This window comes from Pan paniscus, chromosome 19 (assembly GCF_029289425.2).
Source record: "Pan paniscus chromosome 19, NHGRI_mPanPan1-v2.0_pri, whole genome shotgun sequence".
In the NCBI taxonomy this organism is placed as follows: Eukaryota; Metazoa; Chordata; class Mammalia; order Primates; family Hominidae; genus Pan; species Pan paniscus.
The window spans coordinates 83,027,281-83,048,829 of record NC_073268.2 but is presented as its reverse complement, the minus strand read 5'-3'; the positions used below and the strand labels follow the sequence as shown (position 1 = coordinate 83,048,829).

Here is a 21,549-nt window from a genome sequence, read left to right as displayed (position 1 = left end):
TTCTCTAATGCCTCTTTCCTTATAGTCCCAGGGTTGGGCCATGGGCACATCTGCCCCCAGAGCTTTAAGAACCACCTGATTGCCCTGGATTGGGCAGAGAAAGGCAGATTCTGAGTTGGGGCTGATTTTCAATTGAGCCATCCCAGCTAGGCTGAGCACCAAGGGCCTCTGTGGCTGGTTGTGCAGACATGCACTGTACAACTGGAAGGATGTTCATACCATAATTTATGCAGGTGACATCCCTTGAGTTGTGCAGTGTGCAACCTGCACAACTATCTCTGGCGGCCCTGTGGAAATCTCATTTGCTTGGTTCAGTGTGGGCCCCCGGTAAGCAGAACCAGAGCATAGGCAGGAGGAGGAGAAGGTGAGGGAGGAAGGGTGGGAGGCAGAGCGGTGGCCAAATTATTTCATGTTCTGGGCCTGGTCGCAGCAGCCTGACACTGCCCCAGGCTCTATGGGAACCGCATGCTGTTCTATTTCACCAGATGACTCAGAATCAAAATCCTTTCTCTTAGAAAAAACGATCCATAAGCAGGTGCAGAGTGAATTGTGCTCTCTCTGAGGATACTGGTATCGATTCTCCATCAACAAGGCTGGGTCCGAGCCCCAGGGGTGCTGCTGTGAGCTGCTCTTTGTGTGTCTTGGTTAATGTGAAAGGGGAAAATGACTCCGAAATGGTGCAATTTTTCTATTTGCAGGCTCCTCCCTGGCTGCTGCCAGGGAGGTATTCACAGGCCCAGGGATGAGATCTGGACTTAGTGTGGGGGCTGGGTTTGTCATTTGGGATTGAGCTTGTGCTGTGACTTCCGGGCTTCAGTCTGGGGGCCACATGCAGTCACTGGACCCAGGAGCAGGTGGGGGCTCCCATGGGCAGAGGCGGTGCTGAAAAGACTTCAGGACCATATATCAGAGGCTGCTCCCTGGCACCTTCCTCGCCTTCTCCCCTGGGTCTCCCAGCACCCCACGAGGCTGTCTTGGTGTGTGACTGTATCTGATTTTTCAAGACTGGAATGGAAGAGAGTATGCAGGAGAGGGTGGGGAGGCCCCATTGTGCTTGGAGAGCCACACCCCTCAGGGAGGCCCAGCCTGGGCAGAGCCTATATCTTTAACCTTCCTTGCTCCAGCCCCAGCTCCAGTCAGTCAGTAACTTTGAAGCCTGCCATGCCCAGCAGGCTTTCTGCTCAGGTCTCTCTCCCCAGGGCACAGGCCCATCTCCCCAGGGTACAGGCCTCTCAGCCAAATAACCCCATTGAGATACCCAGTATGTCATGGCAGTGATGAGCAAAACTCCATCCTCCAAACTCACGATGTCTGAATAAGTAAGACAGTGAGTGGACCATCCCAAGACAATCACCCTCTCCATGCCCAGTGTCTCTCTTTCCTCCGGCCGCCTCCCCTCACCCTTCCGCCTCCCCACAGAAAGAGAGTCCAGGCCTCCTGACACTCACGGAGGAGGTACTCCGAGCTGTCGTGGTCATAGTCATTGTCCTCTGGGAAGTGATTGATCCGGAAGCAGTGCCCTTTATAGATCCCTGGAAGGAACGAGAGGAAAAGAACACTGTAAATGCTGTCTGGGTTCACTCATCCATTCACTCCAGACACGGTTGCCATGTGTGTGAGCCTCTGTGCAGGTCCTGGGGACAGACAGAGAAGAAAGGCAGGCTCCAGCGTTCCAGTCTGGTGGGGGCACGGGAGAGACACACAGAGAACGGCTACACCGGGAGAGATATGCCCCAAAGGTGACCCTAGTTATGGTCCAAGGGTGGACGCACGTGAGAGTAATGGGACCTGGCATGAATAACCATTGAGACAAGAGGTGCCATGCAGAGCTGCCCGGGGCAAGCAGGAGGTTGGATCCCTCTACCCAAGGGACTCTTAGCCGCATCTTGAAAAAAATAAAAAACAGGCTGGGCACGGTGGCTTATGCCTGTAATCCAAGCATTTTAGGAGGCCGAGGCGGGTGGATCAGGAGGTCAGAAGATCGAGGCCATCCTGGCCAACATGGTGAAACCCCGTCCCTACTAAAAATACAAAAATTAGCTGGGCGTGGTGGCGAATGCCTATAGTCCCAGCTACTCGGGAGGCTGAGGCACAAGAATTGCTTGAACCCGGGAGGCAGAGGTTGCAGTGAGCCAAGATCACGCCACTGCACTCCAGCCTGGCGACAGAGCAAGACTCTGTCTCAAAAAATAAAAAAAAAACAACAAAGAATTTGCCCACTGGGAATGGAGCACAGGGGGCTTTCCAGGCAGAGAAGCAAGGCATGTGAAGGCAAGGGTGGGGTTGAAGTCTGTCTGTCTGTGTCTTTCCCTCTCCTAAACCATAGTTATGGCTGGATGCAGTGGCTCACGCCTGTAATCCCACCACTTTGGGAGGCCGAGGAGGGCGGATTGCTTAAGCCCAGGAGTTCGAGACCAGCTTGGGCAATATGGTGAAACCCCATTTCTCCTAAAAGTACAAAAATTAGCTGAATGTGGTGGGGTGCACTTGTAATCCCAGCTACTCGGGAGGCTGAGGTGGGAGGATCACTTGAGCCTGGGAGGTGGAGGTTGCAGTGAGCTGAGACCACATCACTGCACTCCAGCCTGGGCAACAGAGCCAGACCCTGTCTCAAAAAAACTCAAAAAACCACAGTTATGGTGACTCCTTCCTCAGGTACACAGCTGGTGCAGATTCCAATCCCCTCACTCAATGCGGTTGAGGGAAGAGAGGATGGAGCAAGAGAAACTTCCAGAAGGGCTGAGACCATCACCTGCTTGGTTTCTTCCTCCCTACTCTGAGAAGTGGCTCTCATGGGGTGGGGGGCCAGACCCCTGGATAGCTTCGTAATGTAGGACAGGCCAATCCTCCCTTCCAGAATCTTCTGCCCTGCTCTCCTAGTCCTCTGCTTCCCTGAAGTCTGAGAATGGCCACCACAGAACTGGACATTGGTTGCCAGGGGCACAGGGTGTTGCCGCCACGTCCCATCCATGTCAGACAACCCCTTCCCCCGGGTCAGCCCCCCGGCTCCTGCAGCCTGGGAGCCACAAGCTCATCTTGACACCAAAGGAGCAGTTTCCAACTGGGGCCAATTCCTTTTCTGCAGCGGCTGCAAGTGCCCCCTGTTGCCTCAGTCAGTCAGGAGCACAGTCCTGGCGGCAGGGTCCGGGTGCACGTCCACCTCTCATGCTTCCAACCAGGAGAGGTCCCTGGCGAGCTGGGAGCACGCTGCCCTTCTACCTGGTCACCAAGAAGCTGATTACCAGCTGCCGTCCCCAAGCTCTTTCCTCCATTGGGCCCCTTCAGCTGCTGCCTCCAAGGAGCTGGAGTGTTCAGTGACAACCCTGCTTCCTGAAGGTCCATGGGCCCTGGGGGCCAGCAGTGGGGGGGCAGGATGGTGGGGAGGCAGAGGGAGGGTCTCAGAGGTGATGCTAGGAGTGTCCTCTGCATAGGATCCAGCATGAACAACGTAGTTATTAACTCCTCGGTCTCCTCATCTGTAGAATGGGCAGAGCCACAGCCCTTATATCCTGGGGATCTTAGGAGAATTACACCACGTCATACTTGAAAGGCACTTAGGGTGATTCTGGGCCCATGGTGGTGGCTCAGAGTTGGGGGGTTGCTGCTGTTGGATCTAGAAATGACCCACCCTCGCTCCTTCATGAGTGGCTGAATTGGTGGAGAACCATGAGGGTTTGTGAGCAAGAGGAAGGAACTCCAAGACAGGCTGGCCTCAGGGTGGTGGGGTGGGGACACAAAGGCCAGAGTGGGCCGGCTACATCCCCTCTCACTCCTGGCTCTCCCATGGCAGGCTCAGAATGTTCCTGGAGACCTGGAGTAGGCATTTTGCCAGCCGTGGGTGGGTGAGACCAAGCTCTTTGCTGTTCCTCCCCTTCCCCACACACCTTTTTTTGGGCTACTTCACGGGTCTAAGCAAAATCACCAAGTCACACATGCATGGTGGGACCAGTGGCAATAAGAGGTTGAAAAAGAAAAAGGAGTCTCTCTTTCCCGATTTGCTCTGCAGCGGCAGGCTGCTAAGTCCACCGTGTGTCTTCTCAGATGCTCCTTCGTGGGCACACCCTTCCACGTATATACGTGTGGGGTTCTGCCCATCTTAAAAAAAATTACACTTGTCTTGAAATAATAGTAGAGTCACATGCAGTTGTAAGAAATAATACTGGAACCATCCACCTACCCTTTATACTCAGCTTCTCCCCATGACAACATCGTGCAAAACTGTAGTGCAATATCACAACCAGGACGCTGACATTGACAGTCAGGATACAGAACACTTGGTCACTGCAAGGAGTCCCCACGCTGCCCTCGCACAGCCCCACCCAAGCCCTCCTGCCCGTCCCCTCCCGGACCCAAGGCAGCCAGGAACATGTTCTCCATGTCAATAGTTTTGTCATTTTGAGACTCTCCTACAAATGGAATGATACAGCATGTAAGCTTTGGGGACCGGCTGTTCTCACTCAGCCTAACCCCCTCAGGATTCATCCAAGCTGTCATGCGTATCGGTAGTTTGCTCCGTGTTATTTCTGAGCGGAATTCTGCGGCATGGATGCTGCATTGTTTGTTTCATCATTCACCCACGGAGGGACACCTGTTGTTTCCAGCTATTACTAACGAGGCCGTGGAGAAGGGCACAAGCTGTCTTCAGCCCCGTGGAGAGTGAATGAGATTGTTCTCTGTCCCTAGAGCCAAGAATCTGGGATATTTCCCCTAAACATCCTAAGTCAACACCTTCAGCTATTTCTTTCTTTCTTTTTTTTTTTTTTGGAGATGGAGTCTCGCTCTGTCACCCAGGCTGGAGTGCAGTGGTGCGATCTCGGCTCACTGCAACCTCTGCTTCCTGGGTTCAAGCAATTCTCATGCCTCAGCCTCCCAAGTAACTGAGACTACAGGCACGCACCACCACCACTGGCTAATTTTTGTATTTTTAGTAGAGACTGGATTTCACCATGTTGGTTAGGCTGGTCTTGAACTTCTGACCTCAAGCAATCCACCCACCGTGGCCTCCCAAAGTGCTGGGATTACAGGTGTGAGCCACTGTGCCCAGCTACCATTTCTTTACTGGTGGTTTCAAGTGCCTTCTCCCTGGCTCCCTCCTCTGGGCTTGTTCCCAACTCTTGGTGCCTGGAGGCACAGCTCCACCACCAAACCCAACGTTCAGGCTGGGTCTGACCAGCTCAAACCACATTGGCACTTTCTTCTCTTCTCTGGACTCCATGCTTCTGTTAATGGGACTGGGTATCGCTGTTGACTCGGTCTCCTAGGATTTTTTTTTCACAAAAGTTGCCTCACCTCCCCCGAATCTGTTTTTGTGGAGTAGAATGCTTGGCACTAAGGACTTCACATTTATCCCTGTCAAATTTAATTTCGTTAGCGTTGGCCTAGGGCATTTAGTAAGGAGAAAATGAATGGCTGATGCAAGGAGTAAGAAAGAAAGCCATTTTCAATCCACTTCACATGTGTTCGCTCTCCATACATGGGCCATTTGCTGTGCTATCTATTAAGTGATATTTAGGGTGGCTAATTGTGAGATCCTGGCTGGCTGGGCTGCAGGAATGCTGAGGTCGCGAGGTGGAGACAGGGGTCGCTGGGCTCTGCTCCCAGAGACACTGTGGCCCTCACCTTCCTGAGGGCCAGGAGACCACTAGCGTGAGACTTTGTTAGTCACTCGGCCTCAGGCAAGTTACTTCTTCATCTAGAAAACCTAGGAATTGGACCAGAGGGAGACGGTCCTGCTTGAAGATTCTATGACTATTTTGTAAATAACAGGCACGGGGTGTGTGCACAGGTGTGCATGCCCCTTCATGAGCAGGTACAGGCTCGTCTGCACACGTGTATATCCCTTCATCTGCACATATCAGGGGACACTTTCATTAAAAGTATATTTCTTTTTTTTTTTTTTGAGACAAGTCTCACTCTGTGACCCAGGCTGGAGCACAATGGCATGGTCTCGGCTCACTGCGACCTCCACCTCCCGGGTTCAACCAATTCTCCTGCCTCAGCCTCCCAAGTAGCCGGGACTACAGGTGCATGCCACTAAGCCTGGCTAATTTTTGTATTTTTGGTAGAGATGGGGTTTCATCATGTTGGCCAGGTTGGTCTTGAATTCCTGACCTCAGGTGATCCACCCGCCTCGGCCTCCCAAAGTGCTGGGTTTACGGGTGTGAGCCATCACACCTGGCCTCATTAAAAGTATATTTCTATGGGCACAGGAAGCATCTGGAAAGAAATATCCCCAAATGTGTCCAGTGTTTTATTTCTGAGCGATAGAGTAATGAGCAAGTTACATTTTTCTTCTTTACATTCCTCTGTGTTTTCTGAATTTCCTACAGTATCTGAAAATGAACCAATAAAAGTAAGAAAAGAGACCAGATTCTTTGACTCCGAGTGAAAATGAGGTGGTGTGTCTGAAATGACAGCAGATGCACTTGGACATGGGAGCTGGGAAGCGAGGTGTGAACCCTGGGGGCCAGAGGGTGTGTGGGCAGCATTTGAGCCTCTCCTTCCATGACCTCTGTGAAGGTCATGCCTTGGGGTCATATCCCCAAGTACAGTTGAATGGCCAACCCCCAGGACCCGATGGGTTCCAGGGACATAGGAACATTGGAAGAGTCCAGGCAAACGGGGTGAGCTGGTCACCCTGTGAGCCATTTCAGGGGCACTAAGCCTCCATATGGGCCACCTGATGCCATCGTCGTTAAGGGAATCCTGGAGAAAAGCATGTCAGAGGGCAGCTTGCTGATGGCGCTCATTCATATAATCCTTTCTCATTTGCAATGCATTTTCAAAAGCATGACCTCATTTGATCCTCACATTCGCAGCTGCCACAGGCACCTACTGAGGGTGTATGGTCACCCTTCTGTCCACCTCGTACCTCTTGGCCTTTTACCCCAGCCACACATGGCTGCCGCGAGCGACCAGCTCTGTGCAGGTGGAGCCTGCTGACACCTCAATTCAGCTGCACCAGTTACTTCTTGCTTTCTGCCCACAGCACTGAGTAGGTTGCCTGAGGGAACGACTCTGCACTCGTGCACGTGCAACTGGAAGTTTGAGGGATTAACCACCCTGGGGGAAACCTTTGAACAGTGGAGGACGGGATGGGAGCTGGTGGATGAAGGTCCCCAAACGCTGTCCCTTGGTGGGCAGTTCTGAAGTCCATTCTACACTGCTTCTGAAGGGGTGGGTCCCAGCAGGACCAAGCCAGGTGATCATCAGCTCAGGACATCCTTGCATTGGCTCTCCCCTCCCCGATGCCTGGTCCCTAGGATGGCCACCCAAGATACACCCCCTGCATGCCAGCCCTGGGCTCAATCTATGATGAAGGCTGGGTGTGTTGCATGCTTCAGCCCATTTCATCTCTGCAATAATGCTCCTTTGAAGATGGAGAAAGAGGCTTAGAGATGCTGAAAGACCTGCTTCCACAAGGCTCACAGCAGAACGATCAGGCATTCTACCCTAATGTAAAACATTACCTAATGTAAAACAAAGTCTTCTCTGCTCCATTTGACAGAAGAGGAAAGTGAGGCTCAGGGGACACCTGGTCCCCTGCACAGGGCACCCTGGAATCCAGCCTCCTGACTCCTTGTCCAGTGCTCCTCCCACACCGCCCCAATGCAGCCTTTCCAAGAATCCTCTATAGATGCAGGGCTGGGGCTCTACAGGAGGTGAGGCCCAGCTGGTTTTTCTCCCCAAGACAGAAAAGGAAGCGAAACCAGATAGCCACCAGGTGCACTGGGTTAGCTTCAAGGAAACAGCTGTCAGGTGATGAAGAGCTGGGTATTGGGAGTCTCCAGGCCCTGGGAAAGAAGGCAGCCTCGGATTGGCTGCGGCTGTGGAAGCCAGGGGGAAGGCGGCCCAGCAGCACAACTCCCCTTTAGGATCTAGGAGGGGACAAGTGTGCATAAAAAGGAAAGAGAAGGAAAGAGGGCAAGTAGAAGATGATACTGAGTGGGACCTTTCCTGGTCACTCATGCATCACTCATTCATTCTCAACAGACTTTCACCGTTTGCTCATCACTCAATCATTCATTGCTCGACAGTATTGTCACTGTTTACTCATCTCACTCATTCATTCAGTCATTCATTCATTCATTCCTCAAGAGCATTTTACAGAGCATTTAGGAGAGGTTTCCCTGGACTGTATGCTGTGAAAGGGGGTAGCTGTACTCAGGTAACAGCCCTGGTCCAAGGGCCAAATGGACCATGTCTGTGTCTCAGAGAGGGGCACACTGCAGGAGCTCAGAGCATGCCTGTGTCTCTCTGTCCTCCTGCAAATCATCTGCCATCACTACTTCTCCTCAAGGTTTCCCCAGAACTACTCAGGACCTGGCCCTCTCCCACACCACCCCATTTCCACAGGAAGGAAGGGAACAGCCTAGAAAGACTGGAGGGCTCTATGTTTCCAGGAGGCTACAGACCATCCCGGAAATGACCTGCCTGGGACTTCATGGAGGAGGTGGGGAACTGAGGGGTAACAGGACTTTAGCTGGGCTGATAGGTGATGGGGGCATGAAAGAGCTCTGTCCTCATGATAAGAGTGACAGCAAATATTTACTGTACTTAGCACCTATGATGTATCAGGCACTGTTTTGAACACCTGACATTTATTAACTTAATCTTCATGCTAACCCTATATGGTAGACAGGCTAACACCCTTTGTTACTAAGTGCCCTAACTGGGATCTGAACCCAGGCTGCCTGGCTTCAGAGTCTGTGCCCCTACTTCGTACACCAAGGAGGCAGAAGAACACAGAGCTCCAAGACGTTCTGTGTGGCTTCAGCATGATGGGGAAGCACATGTCCCCAACACTCCTTAGGATTAGACTCTGGGGCTGAGGGTATTGGCTGATGCTTCAGGCTGTGTTAATCCTTCACTAGCAGGCAGAGATGCTGAAGCAGCGGGGACGGCAACCCAGGGCCCCACACCACTGGGACAGCGAGTAGTCAGGGAGGGTAGGCATGGGCACAAAGGCAGAGCTTGGCTGGGGAGCAAGGTTAGGATTTTTGAGAAGGATGCAGAGAAGGCACCACTGTGTCTGGTGCAAACAAAGGGGGCAGTCGGGGCAAAGGTGTGAAGGTTCCCAAACCACAGCTGTCCTGGCATGGTTGGGTAGCAGTGATGGGGGAGGTAGAGGAAGAAGGAGCTGGGATGGGGGTGGGGTCTTGCATGGTGGGCAGAGGACATGGGAGTTTATTGTACAGTCTCCACGGTGGGGATGCAGTAGTCTGAATATTTGTGTCCTCTACCCCCAAATTCATATGCTGAACTCCTAACCCTGAGGTGATGATGTTAGGAGGTGATTAGTGGAGCTCTCACAAATGTGATTAGAGTCCTTTTAAAAGAGACTCTGGAGAGCTTGTTTGTCCCTTCAACTACATGAGAACACAGCAAGAAGGCACCGTCTATAAACCAGGAAGCCACCCTCACCAGACACCAAATCTGCTGGCGCCTTGATCTTGGACTTCGCAGCCTCCAGAACTGTGAGAAATAAATTTCTGTTGTATTGTAAGCCACCCAATTTATAGTATTTTGTTATATACTACAGATACACTATATTTTGTAGTTTGTTAGCAGCCTGAATGGATTAAGGGAGGGCGTGACTTCAGGTTGGAAGGCCCAGGGAGGTACCCTTCTTAAAGGGAGCTGCATGGGATAGGAGCAGCAAGGAGATGTAAAACCAAGAAATGCAGCCCAGAGCAATCATAAGCGATGTTCTTGGTTTGGGGAGACACTGGCTCCTGTCCTTGGACGTGGTTTCAGAAGAGGGACTGGAGGCCAGGATGGAAGTGACTTGGCCAAGATCATTCCAGCACAGAGAGGCAGGGTGCATTAGTTTTCTGGGGTTACTTTAACGAAGTATCATACACTGGGGGGTTCCATGACAGAAAGGTATTGCCTTACAGTTCTCCAGGCTTGAAGTCCCAAGATCAAGGTGTTGATGGGGTTGGTTCCTCCTGAGGGCTGTGAGGGAGAAAGCTCTTCCATGACTCTGCCTTGCTTCTGGTGTTTGCTGGTGATCTCTGGCGTTCCTTGGCTTGTAGAAGCATCAACCCCATCTCTGCCTTCTCTTCATATCATATTCTCTCTGTGTGCATGTGTCTATGTCCAAAGTTCCCCTTTTCATAAGGGCCCCAGTCATACTGGATTAGGCCCCACTCTAAAGGCCTCATTTTTTTCTTTTTGAGACAGGGTCTCACCCTGTCACCCAGGCTGGAGTGCAGTGGCGCGATCTCGGCTCACTGCAACTTCCACCTCCAGGGTTCAAGTGATTCTCCTGCCTTAGCCTTCTGAGTAGCTGGGATTAAAGGCATGTGCCACCATGCCTGGCTAAGTTTTGTTATTTTTAGTAGAGATGGGGTTTCACCATGTTGGCCAGGCTGGTGTCGAACTCCTGACCTCAAATGATCCACCCACCTCGGCCTCAAAAGGCCTCATTTGAACTTGATTACCTCTGTAAAGAGCCTGTCTCCAAATCAGGTCACATTCTGAAGTACTGGGGTTAGGACTTCAACATAAGAATTTTCGGTGGGGATGGGGTAGGGTGCAATTTAACCCATAACCCAGGATTTGGAGCAGAGGCACCGGTCAGGCCCACCAGCCAGTGCTCCAAGCTGCTGCTGACAAACTCGAGGCTCCTTGATTCCCCATGCCTCAGCTCTTTGCCCAGCCCTGCCCCCTGCTCCCCACAATTCTCCCTTAGAGGTCCCCTTCGTAATTCCTCCACTTCCACACCGAGTGCCAAAGAAACCCCCTAATAACTGTGATTTCCTAATTGGCACACTCTGGTCTCCTACGGGCTGGCCTCTTTCCAGCTTCAGCAAGCCAGGCTGTTGGGAAACCTCTCCATGGGTTCCTGAGCGAAACTCCAGGCGTGGAGAGGCAGTCTGGGCTGGTTTAGGCTTTCTCAGGGAGCCCTAGCTTCCTGGCCTGCTAGTGGCTCTCCATGAGACCCTCGTAAGCCACTATGACCTTCAGTTCCTTCATTGAACTTACATTTATTGAGCACCTGCTGTGTGTGAGGTGCTGGGGACTCAGAGATGTAGCAGAGTGTCTGCTTGCTAGAACCTGTTTCCTTTTCTTACGGTGCACACGGCTACACTGTATTTCCCAGCTTCCCTTGCAGTTTGAGGTGGCCTGTGACCCAGTTGTCCAATGGAATGTGAGCTGAAGTGACGTGAGCCACTCCTGGACAAGGCTCAAGAGCAGTGGGGGTGGCCCTCCATCTCCACTCCCTCCCAACCTGCCATGGGATGAAGGAAGCCTGGGTCCCTGAATCACTCTGTGGAACACAGGTGTCCATTGAGAGGGCCACCCATTTGGACTGTTACATGAGCAGGAAATGAACTCCTACTATGTTTAAGGCATTATACATTTGGGCATATCTCTGTTAGAGCAATAATCAATAATACAAGAGGAGAACAGGACAGACATGGTCTCTGCCCTTCTGAAGCTTTCTGGTTCCATAGGCATTCAGTGACGACTGAGGAAAGGGCTTAGAAAGAGTCCTGAGTTTCCGACAGCACATCACTGAGAAGCCTGGCCCAGGCTGCAGAGTAGAGGTCAGGGAAGCCACTCCTCATTCAGAAAATGGGGGAAATATTTTTACAACCTTTCATATCTCAAGTGAGACCCAATGAGACCCATGTTGGTCAAGAAACCTTGAGAAGGCTAAATCGTGATGATGTCATGAGTGTGAGTATATGGTTTTCAACTCCTCATTTCTCGGAGATGTCTTTAGACTAGACTGTTCCAATTAGAGTTAAGAGAGGGGCTAAAAATAATAAATGCTTGCCATTCAGATCCTGGGAAGTTTCTTTGGGCAAATGAGGACGACTATCACTGGCAACTGCTAAAAGATTCACACAGGCTTATTTCTTTTTTGATAGTTTAGAGTCATTGAGGTGCCTTGTGGTCCCTCTAGAATCTGTTTGGGTTTGTTTTTTGTTTGTTTGTTTTGAGATAGAGTCTCGCTCTGTCACCCAGGCTAGAGTGCAGTGGTGCAATCTCAGCTCACTGCAACCTCTGCCTCCTGGGTTCAAGCTATTCTCATGCCTCAGCCTCCTGAGTAGCTGGGACTATAGGCACCGGCCACCATGCCTGGCTAATTTTTGTATTTTTAGTAGAGACAGGGTTTTACTACATTGGCCAGGCTGGTCTCGAACTCCTGACCTCAAGTGATCCACCCGCCTTGACCTCCCAAAGTCCTGGAATTACAGGTGTAAGCCACTGCATCCAGCCTCATTTCTTCTTTGATAGCTTAAAGTCATTGAGGTGCCTTGTGGTCACGCTAGAATCTGTTTTGGGTTTTTCTTTTGAGATGGACAAGGTTCACCCACTCAATCCTTTGCCCATTCTTTCTTTTAGTTTGGTATTCATTGATTGACACCAGGCCCCATGGATCCTGCCTGGGAGAGCTTATGACCTAGCTGGGGAGGTGAGCGAACACAGTAACTAGAACAAGAGAGCCAGTGACACTATGAGACAAAGAGCAGGTTTGTGGAATTTCAAAGAATAAGGGACAAGTGCTGAATGGGGTGTCTGGGAAGCTTGGGGAGGGGCTGGGGTTCACACAGAGTAAGTAGTACTTGGCATATGGCGGCCCAGGCGAGACGAAGCCCAGAGGCATGTTTGGCATGAGCTTCTGGAAGGGGCCTTGCCTGGGGAGGTGACGGAGACAGTACTGAGGCTGAGTAAGCAGGTGGGGCTGCAGTCCTGGAGGGAGCCAGAACCGTCCTGTAAGGAGACTGGATTTCATGCCATCAGCCGAGGCGCCCTGGGAGCTTTCCTGAAGCTGGAAAACTCATGGCTCATGCCCGGAGCTCTAGACCCTCCAGGCTCTGAATGTCTGTCATTCTGTCCCCAGCCTGGCTGCTATCATCTGGCCTGTTAGGGCTTTTGGATCCCACCCTGGAGCCCTTGGGTGGCCTCTTTTAGTCCCAGAGGAGCCTGGCTGCCTCGACACGGCAGCCCCTGCTCACCCACGAGGAACAAGCTCTCTCCTCCTCACTGCCCCTCATGGTGGAGTGCCTTGTGAAAAGGGACACATTTCAATTCTGGCTTCAAGTTGGCAGCTTCCTGAGGCTGCCAGAGGCTCCCAGGCGGGGAGGGGTGGTTGATGGGATAGTGTTGGGCCCCTTGGACTCAGCCTGCCTCACCTCTCACCTCTGCCAGCCACAAGGAGAGAGCCATCCTGAGGAGTGCTGGGCCGTGAGCTGCACTGTTTCAGACCCAACAGAAGATAATGGCTTCCATAGTGACTCGGGCCCATTGTTCCTTCTGTCGGCTCATCTGTAGAACCAGGCAGTGGGGCAGGAGCCCTGTCCCCAAGACCCCACCTGTGTCTAGCAGTCCAGGGAACTACAAGGTCCGAAAAGGTGTTTCCTTTCAATGGAGCAGCCTGGAATGGGGCCAGTGGAGGATTTGGGAGAGAGGTCACCTTTGTGATCAGCAGAAGGGAGACGGCACTGGACTCTGATACAAAATCCACTCGGGGACCGAGGCCTGTCTGCAGCCCATTCTGGTTCCCTTAGGAAGCAGGATTCTTGGAGAGAATCCATTTCTACCTCCAAATTCTCTCTGTGAACCTGGAACCTGGAGATCAAAGCTCGTGTGGTAAGCGGAGACATCACTCTGGGTCCTAGACTCTAAGAATCTTGTGTTGTGAGCACCTGTGAGGTGATTCAGAGGGGCAGAAGGTGGATGGAGAGGGAGTGGGCCGTCTGCCTTGCACTACACCCATACTGAGGTTCTGATGGTCCTCAGGGGTGTACCACTGGGGAGCCCCTTTCTCTGGGAATGAGTCCTTCACACAGAACTTCCGCCATGGCCCTGCATGACATGGCCCTGCCCCCAGCCAAGGCTCCTGGGCAGACCTCTGGCCCAAGCTGGACCAATCAGAGGTTCTCTTGGAAGTGTATATTTTGGATCAGAGACAGAGGAGACCCATGGACTAAGGGACTTTCGGGAGTTTTTAAAATGGTGTTCTTGAGTGGTCCAGGATGCCAGATATGGAGGCTCCTGCCTCTTTCCTTCCTTCATCTTGGCTGTTAAGCTCTCCCTTCCATCCTTTGGGACCCTTCCACATCCTTCCGATACATTCCTCTTTGGGACGGGGCAGGGTGCCTCACAACTGTAATCCTAGCACTTTGGGAGGCTGAAGTGGGCGGATTGCTTGAGCCCAGGAGTTTGAGACCAGCTCGGACAACACGGCAAGACCTTGTCTCTACTAAAAGTACACAAATTAGCTGGGCATGGTGGTGCATGCTTATAGTCCCAGCTATGTGGGAGGTTGAGGTGGGAGAATCAACTGAGCCTGGGAAGTCGAGGCTGTAGTGAGCTGAGATCATACCACTGCACTCCAGCCTAGGTGACAGGACTGAGACCCTGTCTTAAAAAAAGAAAGTCCTCTTTGTGGATCAAGTCAGAGAAGTTGGTTTATGTGCTTGCAACCGGCAGAACTCTAACCCCCAACCAGCTGTACCTTCACTGGGGGAGGGAGATTCCAACCTGTTTTTCCAGGGCTCCAAAGCCCAGGCTCTACTCCATGTCTCAGCGCAGGTCTGCAACACTTTCTAAGACACGAAAATAAGCATGGGTTCCCTGGAGACCACAGGGCTCCAGGGAAAGGAAGGATGTTGTATCGGGGATGAGGATGCTGAGCACCAGCCCCATGCTGCGTGGAAGCTTGTGGCTGGTGCTCATCTGAGGTCTCATCTGGCTCAGCGAGTTCTTCAAGAACCCACAGCACCAGCCTCACGCCTCCTCCAACACTTTGTTCCAGAGAGGGCCAGGATTTTCCAGGCTTCCTGCCGAGATTCATAATTAAACGGAGCCGGAGAGATTTCCCCAACCAATCGCTCCTTTTCTCTCCTAACACAGGGAAATGGGTATTCAGTTATTGTCTCTGTGATTTTTCTCCTTGCATCTACTGGATAACTGCTGCTTGGATGAAACCTCAGTACTAAGGGTTGTTGTTGTTGTTGTTGTCTCTTTCTTCATTTCTTTCTTTCTTTTTTAATGAGGAACAACTATGGAGCTGTAAAGGGCGAAACAGCTCTCTGCAGATTTCAGCTTTTCCGTTGGTTTGCCTCTGCAGATCTCTGGGAAGTTATGCTCCAATAACCTGAGAGTTTTAATTGAAGGGGCTGGGCAAGAGAGGGAGCATCATAGTAGATAATCATAAACTTCTAGAAGGGACCCTTGGGATCATCCACTTCACCCCACTCACTTCACATATTAAGAATTCGCTGCCTGCAGAGGTGAAGGGCCATTTCCATGGTGATAAGCTGATTGGTGGCATAGCCAAGCTTTGACTGTTGGTCACCTGACTTCAAGTTTAGAGCTCTTTTACCCCCGGTCCACTGCCTGCTCTAGTGCAAGGTTCTCTACAGGGGGTGATTTTGCCTCCCAGGTGACATTTGACAAAGGCTGGAGACAGTTGTGATTGTCACAACTTGGGGTTGCAGGGCGAAGTGCTACTGGTAACTGGTGGCCAGGGATGCTGCTAAACATTCTACAATGCACAGGATGACTCCCTACCCTGCCCCAACAAATAATGATTTAGCTCCAAATGTCAATAGTGCAGTGGTTGGTGATGAATAAATGTCCTGCACAGAACTGAGTCTTCCCCTTCCCAGCCCATGGCAGACATTACTAATCAATCACAGTACTTTTCTCCCCAATCACAGTCTGAATCCTCAACACAGTGCTCCATTCAGGAGCTACTAGTTGATAAAATACCTATTGATCATCCTTTGGCTGGATAGCATAGAGACAGTACGTTCTGAAGTCATTCTGCTTGGGTTTGAGTTCTGGCTTTGTTACCACCTATTAGCTGTATGATCTGGGGTCCTAATTCACTTCTCTGTGCCTCATTTTTCCCATCTGTGAAATGGGGATCACAAACGGGGATAAACTGAGGGTGATTTGGGGGATTAAACAATTGTATGCATTTTTTAAATGCCACTGTGCCTGTCCCATGGTATGTACTTAAAACATGTTTGCTGTTGTTATAATCAGCCCTGTTCTAATAACAAAGAGTCAGCTGGTCTTATTGTCAGAAGTGAGCAGGCCAGGTTTGCCCCCTATCAGGACTGACACAGACTCTTCCTTGTCCACATATACCCATAATACTGTGTCTTCCAAAAGAAGCAGAGCTTCCCTGACTCTTAGAAGGCCCAGCAAAGTAACCCTGTTTTTCCCTGAGCCTCATGACTAATGGACTAATAAGTGTTGGCTTTGGTTGAACACTATATTCCCTGCAAAGCATGTGCTAAGCTCTTTCCATTTACTCATTAAGCTTCAAAAACAACTTATGAAGGGGGAGCTTCTATACACCCATTTTACAGATGAGAAAGCCAAGGTTCAGAGAGGGCAAGTAACTTGCCCAAGGTAGCACAGCCAGGATTCTCTCACCTGCTTCTGTCTGATCCTACAACTAGTGCTGTCACTGCTATGATTCCCTGCCTCCCTATTCTATTTGAGGATGGAGAGAGAGAGAAAGAGAGAGATGAGAGGTAGAGAGAGCCAGTGTCTGGGAGGGCACACACCTGCCAGGTCTGCCAGGTCACCAGTGCTTTCTGGCAACCAGGCCAGGATGAGGGAGCACACATGCATTTCTGGAGTACCTCCAGGGCTGAGAACAGTTCTTCCAGGGCAGCCAGATACCAAGTTCAAACCCAGTTTTTAAGATCCCTCTCACCTCCTCCCTGATATGGTTTGGCTGTGTCCCCACACAAATCTCATCTTGAATTGTAGCTCCCATAATCCCCACGTCTCACGGGAGGGACCCAGTGGGAAGTAATTGAATCATGGGGGCGGGTCTTTCCCATGCTGTTCTCGTGATAGTGAATAAGTCTATTAGATCTGATGGTTTTATAAAGAGCAATTCCCCTGCACACGCTCTCTTGCCTGCTGCCATGTAAGACGTGCCTTTGTTCCTCCTTTGCCTTCTGCTATGATCATGAGGTCTCTCCAGCCACGTGGAACTGTGAGTCCATTAAACCTCTTTTTCTCTATACATTGCCAAGTCTCAGGTATTTCTTCATAGCAGTATGAAAATGGACGAATACACTCCCATACCTGTGGTCTGGAGCACCAGGTTAGAATTCTCCATCACTTGCCAGCACCCTAGTGCTTCTCAGTCACTTGGTGAGGAGCCGCCAGATCATGGGCTTAGGCACGGCCTCAGCGCTCCTGGGCTAATCAGTCACACCTGGTGTCCATGGCCCTGCATCCCAAGCCCCATGGCACCCAACATCCTGCCTGCGTCCTGCCCACTGGTGGCTTTCCAGGAGGAGCTTTGCTATGTTGGGACCATGTACCTTCCATTCCTTATGGAATCACAAAGAAATGTCTAGTTCATCTCCCCCATGAGGGCCCCTGAAGTCCTGGAAGAGCAGCTGCAGACTTGGTCGTCTAGTAGGACCCTGAATTCAAATCAGCGCTGACACATTAAGAGGTTGCTGGGTGCCAGGCACCATGCTAGGCCCTGGCTATGGTGGTGAAGGTGCCAGAGTCATCCCGTCCATGCCTTTGAGTAGCATGAGGGGGCCTGGGATAGCCTGTAAGCGGGTTAGAGAGGCTACTCAGAGGAACCCACAGTACAGCTGTGCCTTGAAGGAGGAGCAAAAATTAGCAAGGTAAAGATGCAGCGGCTATGGCAGACAGAGGCCCAGAGGGGTCAGAGCCTGTCTGAGGCGGCAAAAGGAGGCTGGTGGGGCTCGAATTAGAGAACCAGGGGGAGGGGACAGGGGTGGCAGGGCCTCAGGGGCCTGGGAGCTGGAGGGAGCCATGTGGGGGTGTGTATTAGTCTGTTCTCATGCTGCTAATAAAGGCATACCCCAGACTGGGTAATTTATAAAGAAAAAGAGGTTTAATGGACTCACAGTTGCAAGTGGCTGGGAGCCCTCACAATCATGGTAGAAGGTGAAGGAGGAGCAAAGGCACATCTTACATGGCAGCAGGCAAGAGAGTGTGTGCAGGGGAACTGCCCTTTATAAAACCATTGATCTCGTGAGACTTACTCACTACCACGAGACCAGGATAGGAATAACCCACCCCCATGATTCAATTACCTCCCCCTGGGTCCCTCCCATGACACGTGGGGATTACAGGAGCTACAATTCAAGATGAGATTTGGGTGGGGACACAGCCAAACCATATCAGGGTGTGAAGCTAACCATCTGATATATAAGATTTGCTTTTTAGGAAGGTCTGTTCCCCTCCAGGATGGAGGACAGAGTGGAGGCAGGGAGGCCAGTCAGAATCCAGGCTCTGGGAAAAGGGTCTTACTCAAGGTCTTCTGCTGACTTGCAGCAGAAAGGGAGGATCCACAAGGATAACTTGTGCCCCCATCGCTGTCCATCTTCAGACTAAACATCCATCCCCCCGTCCTGAAAGCAGTCCTGGCTTAGGGACACTAGCACCCTCCCAAAGTGGCCTTCCCTGCACTACTTCACTCAGGGCCTAGGGACCTTGGCCACTGGCCCTCACTTGTCCTCCTGTGTCTCTCCCTCCTCTGGTCAGTCCCAGAGACCATGCCCACATGGCAGGATCCATGTCCCAGAGCAGGCGCCCTGCACCCTTGCCCCCTCTCCTGGCTCCAAGCTCCTGAAATCCCAGGCGCAGATCATTCAGCCTCAGCTTCCTCCTGGAGTTTTGGAGCTAAGGCTTGAGGCTTTTGCTTGCACTTAAAAAAAAAAAAAACAGTAAATAAAATGTAAAATCCAGCTTCCCTCCTTCCACAGGCACAGGACAGCCAAGGCGTGGGGCTTGGTGGGCTGGGACACAGTGAGAACAGGCTGGCTGGGAGGGAGACGGAGCAAACCCTGGGAACAGAGTGGAACAACAGTCATCGTGAGTTAAGCAGGCTGTTTATGAGAAGGATAAAAGTTAATGGGAAGCTATACTCCAGCTCCCCACCATTAAGCAAGAGAAATGCTGTAAACGACACAAGGAAAGAGAGGAGAGTCCTGAATGCAGCGATTCTGCTTGCAGAGAGAGCCTGGGGAAGGCCGCGTGGAAGCCAGGTGGAAATAGGCAGTGGGGAGCCACATTCATCACCTGATTAGGAGGGCAATCGAGATTTGGACACCACTAATTTCATCTAAATGCTCTGGGTGACTTCTTCATCTATTACCCACCATCCCCATGCCAGGGACGAGCTGAAAGCCAGTTGGGGAGGAGGCGTTGGCTCTCTCTCTAATTCGTCTAAATAAAGCCCTTCCCTCGGGAGGCCGCGCACTCAGACAGCCCGGACAAGGAGCCTCATCTATCCTAATAGATCACAGTTGCTCTGGCTTCTTGCCAGTTGATATGGTTTGACCCTGTGTCCCCATCCAAATCTCATCTCGGATTGTATTCCCACGTGTCAATGGAGGGAGCTGTAATCCCCAAGTATTGATGGGGGGACCTGTAATCCCCATGTGTTGAAGGAGGGAGGTGATTGGATCATGGGGGCAGTTTCCCCCCGTGGTGTTCTCCTGATAGTGAGTGAGTTCTCACGAGATCTGATGGTTTTATAAGTGCTTGGAAGTTCCCTCTTTGCTCGCTGTCTCCTGCCGCCTTGTGAAGAAGGTGCCTGCTTCCCCTTTGCCTTCCGCCGTGACTGTAAGCTTCCTGAGGCCTCCTCAGCCATGTGGAACTGTGAGTTAATTAAGCCTCTTTCCTTATAAATTGCCCAGTCTCAGGCATTTATTTACAGCAGTGTAAAAACGGACTAATACACCAGTCTTCTGAGATGGATACGGAACATAGGACCGAAGTCTGTGGGGGCGGTGCCCTGGGGTCAGGGAGCTATTCCCATGCTAACTACCACAATGACCACCACCACCACCACCACCAACTCTACTGCCAACTATTACAGTAATAGCAGCTAATACTTGTTGAGGTCATCGCTGTTCTATGTACTTCATATTCTAACTCATTCAGTCCTCACTGCAACCCTCTCATGCAGGTGCTGCCATTGTCAGCCACTCCATTTTACAGATGAAGAAACTGAGGTCCTGAGAGGTTCAGTGAGTTGCCCAGGGTTGCCCATCTAGTGCAGGGCTGGGACTAGAACCCAAGCCATCATCCTTCAGAGCCTGAGCGCCTAAACCACTCTGCCCCACCACCTCTCAAACTACATGAAGAAATACAAGCAGGCACCAGCTGGCAATTCAGGAGCTGAGGGAGGCCCAGCCCAAATGGTGGGATGTTCTTTGAGCTCCCGGACCATCTCAGGAGCATCTCCCCTTCACCAGCTTCTGTCCTAGGCTAGGCACCCATGCTCCAGTTAACTGGTGTGTCTGTTTGGAAAGGGGCTCATGTGAGAAGGCAGGGTGGGGGTGAGGAAGCAGGGCATGCAGATTGTTCCCAAATGAAACAGACTTGGAAACTGAGCAAGAGGCAGGGCATGAATGGGCAGCCCCAGAGCGTGCCCAAGGCCCAGGGTCTGGCCCTGGGTGAGCTCAGCCAGGCACTGACAAGGAGCTGCCTGCCTGGGGGCTTGGGAGGGTGAGCGGGGAACACTTAGGGCAGTGGATGCACCTCCTGAAGGTCGGGAACTTGGCTTCAGGCCAGCGCCCTCAACTAGCAGTTTTCAGTCTGAGGCTCAGGAGTGCTCACGTTAAATAAGTATCCCAGGGATGGGTGCGGTGCAATTCCAGCACTTTGGGAGGTTGAGGCAGGAGGATTGCTTGAGTTCAGGAGTTTGAGTGAGACCCCATCTCTACAAAAAGCAAATTTAAAAAATTAGGCATGGTGGTGTGCACCTGTAGTCTCAGCTACTCAGGAGGCTAAGGCAGGAGGATCACCTAAGCCCAGAGTTGGAGGCTGCAGTGAGCCATGACTGCACCACTGCACTTCAGCCTGGGGGACAGAGCAAGACTCCATCTCTTTAAAAATAAAAAAGATCTCCAGTGGTCTGCAGGATGTCTGAGGCCTCACTGTGGGGAACTCTGCTTCAGATTGGGGGCCTCAACATTTGTGGCATAGATGGAGTCTTCCTCCAATGCCACTCTATCCAGAACAGCCCTGACGTGTCCTGAACCCTGACATTGCAAGGCAAACAGTCCAACATCCTTGAGCTTTGCAGTTCTTCTCACATGTGGTCCCTTTCCTGGTTCCTGTGGCCTTTCTCTCTCACGCCCTCCTAATCACTCCCTGACTGGTCCTTTCCAGTCTCTCTCAGGATCTCCTCCTCCTTCCCTTCCTTCTCAGGGGTGTGCAGCTTCTCCTCTGTCCTCAATTTCCATTCTCATGCTCCTGTTGGTGACCTCTGCACAGGTGTGGGTTTTTTGTTTGTTTGTTTTTGACAGGGTCTCACTCCCATTGCCCAGGCTGGAGGGCAGTGGCGTACTCTTGGCTCACTGCAACCTCCATTTCCCAGGCTCAAGCGATCCTCCTGCCTCAGCTTCCTGCATAGCTGGGATTACAGCCGTGTGCTACCACGCCCAGCTAATTTTTGTATTTTTAGTAGAGACGGGGTTTCCCCACGTTGGCCAGGCTGGTCTCGAACTCCTGACCTCAAGTGATCTGCCCGCCTCAGCCTCCAAAATTGCTGGGATTATA

General features: G+C 51.6%; 1 protein-coding gene across 1 annotated transcript in view; it reads right to left on the bottom strand.

Annotated features, from left to right (window-relative positions):
- The window catches only part of CACNG4 (calcium voltage-gated channel auxiliary subunit gamma 4), a 68,464-nt gene that overhangs the window by 13,536 nt on the left and 33,379 nt on the right, over positions 1-21,549 (bottom strand). The window contains exon 2 of the mRNA XM_034942754.4: positions 1,449-1,532. Coding sequence (XP_034798645.1) covers positions 1,449-1,532 — 84 coding nt within the window. The remainder of the gene's footprint in view (positions 1-1,448; positions 1,533-21,549) is intronic.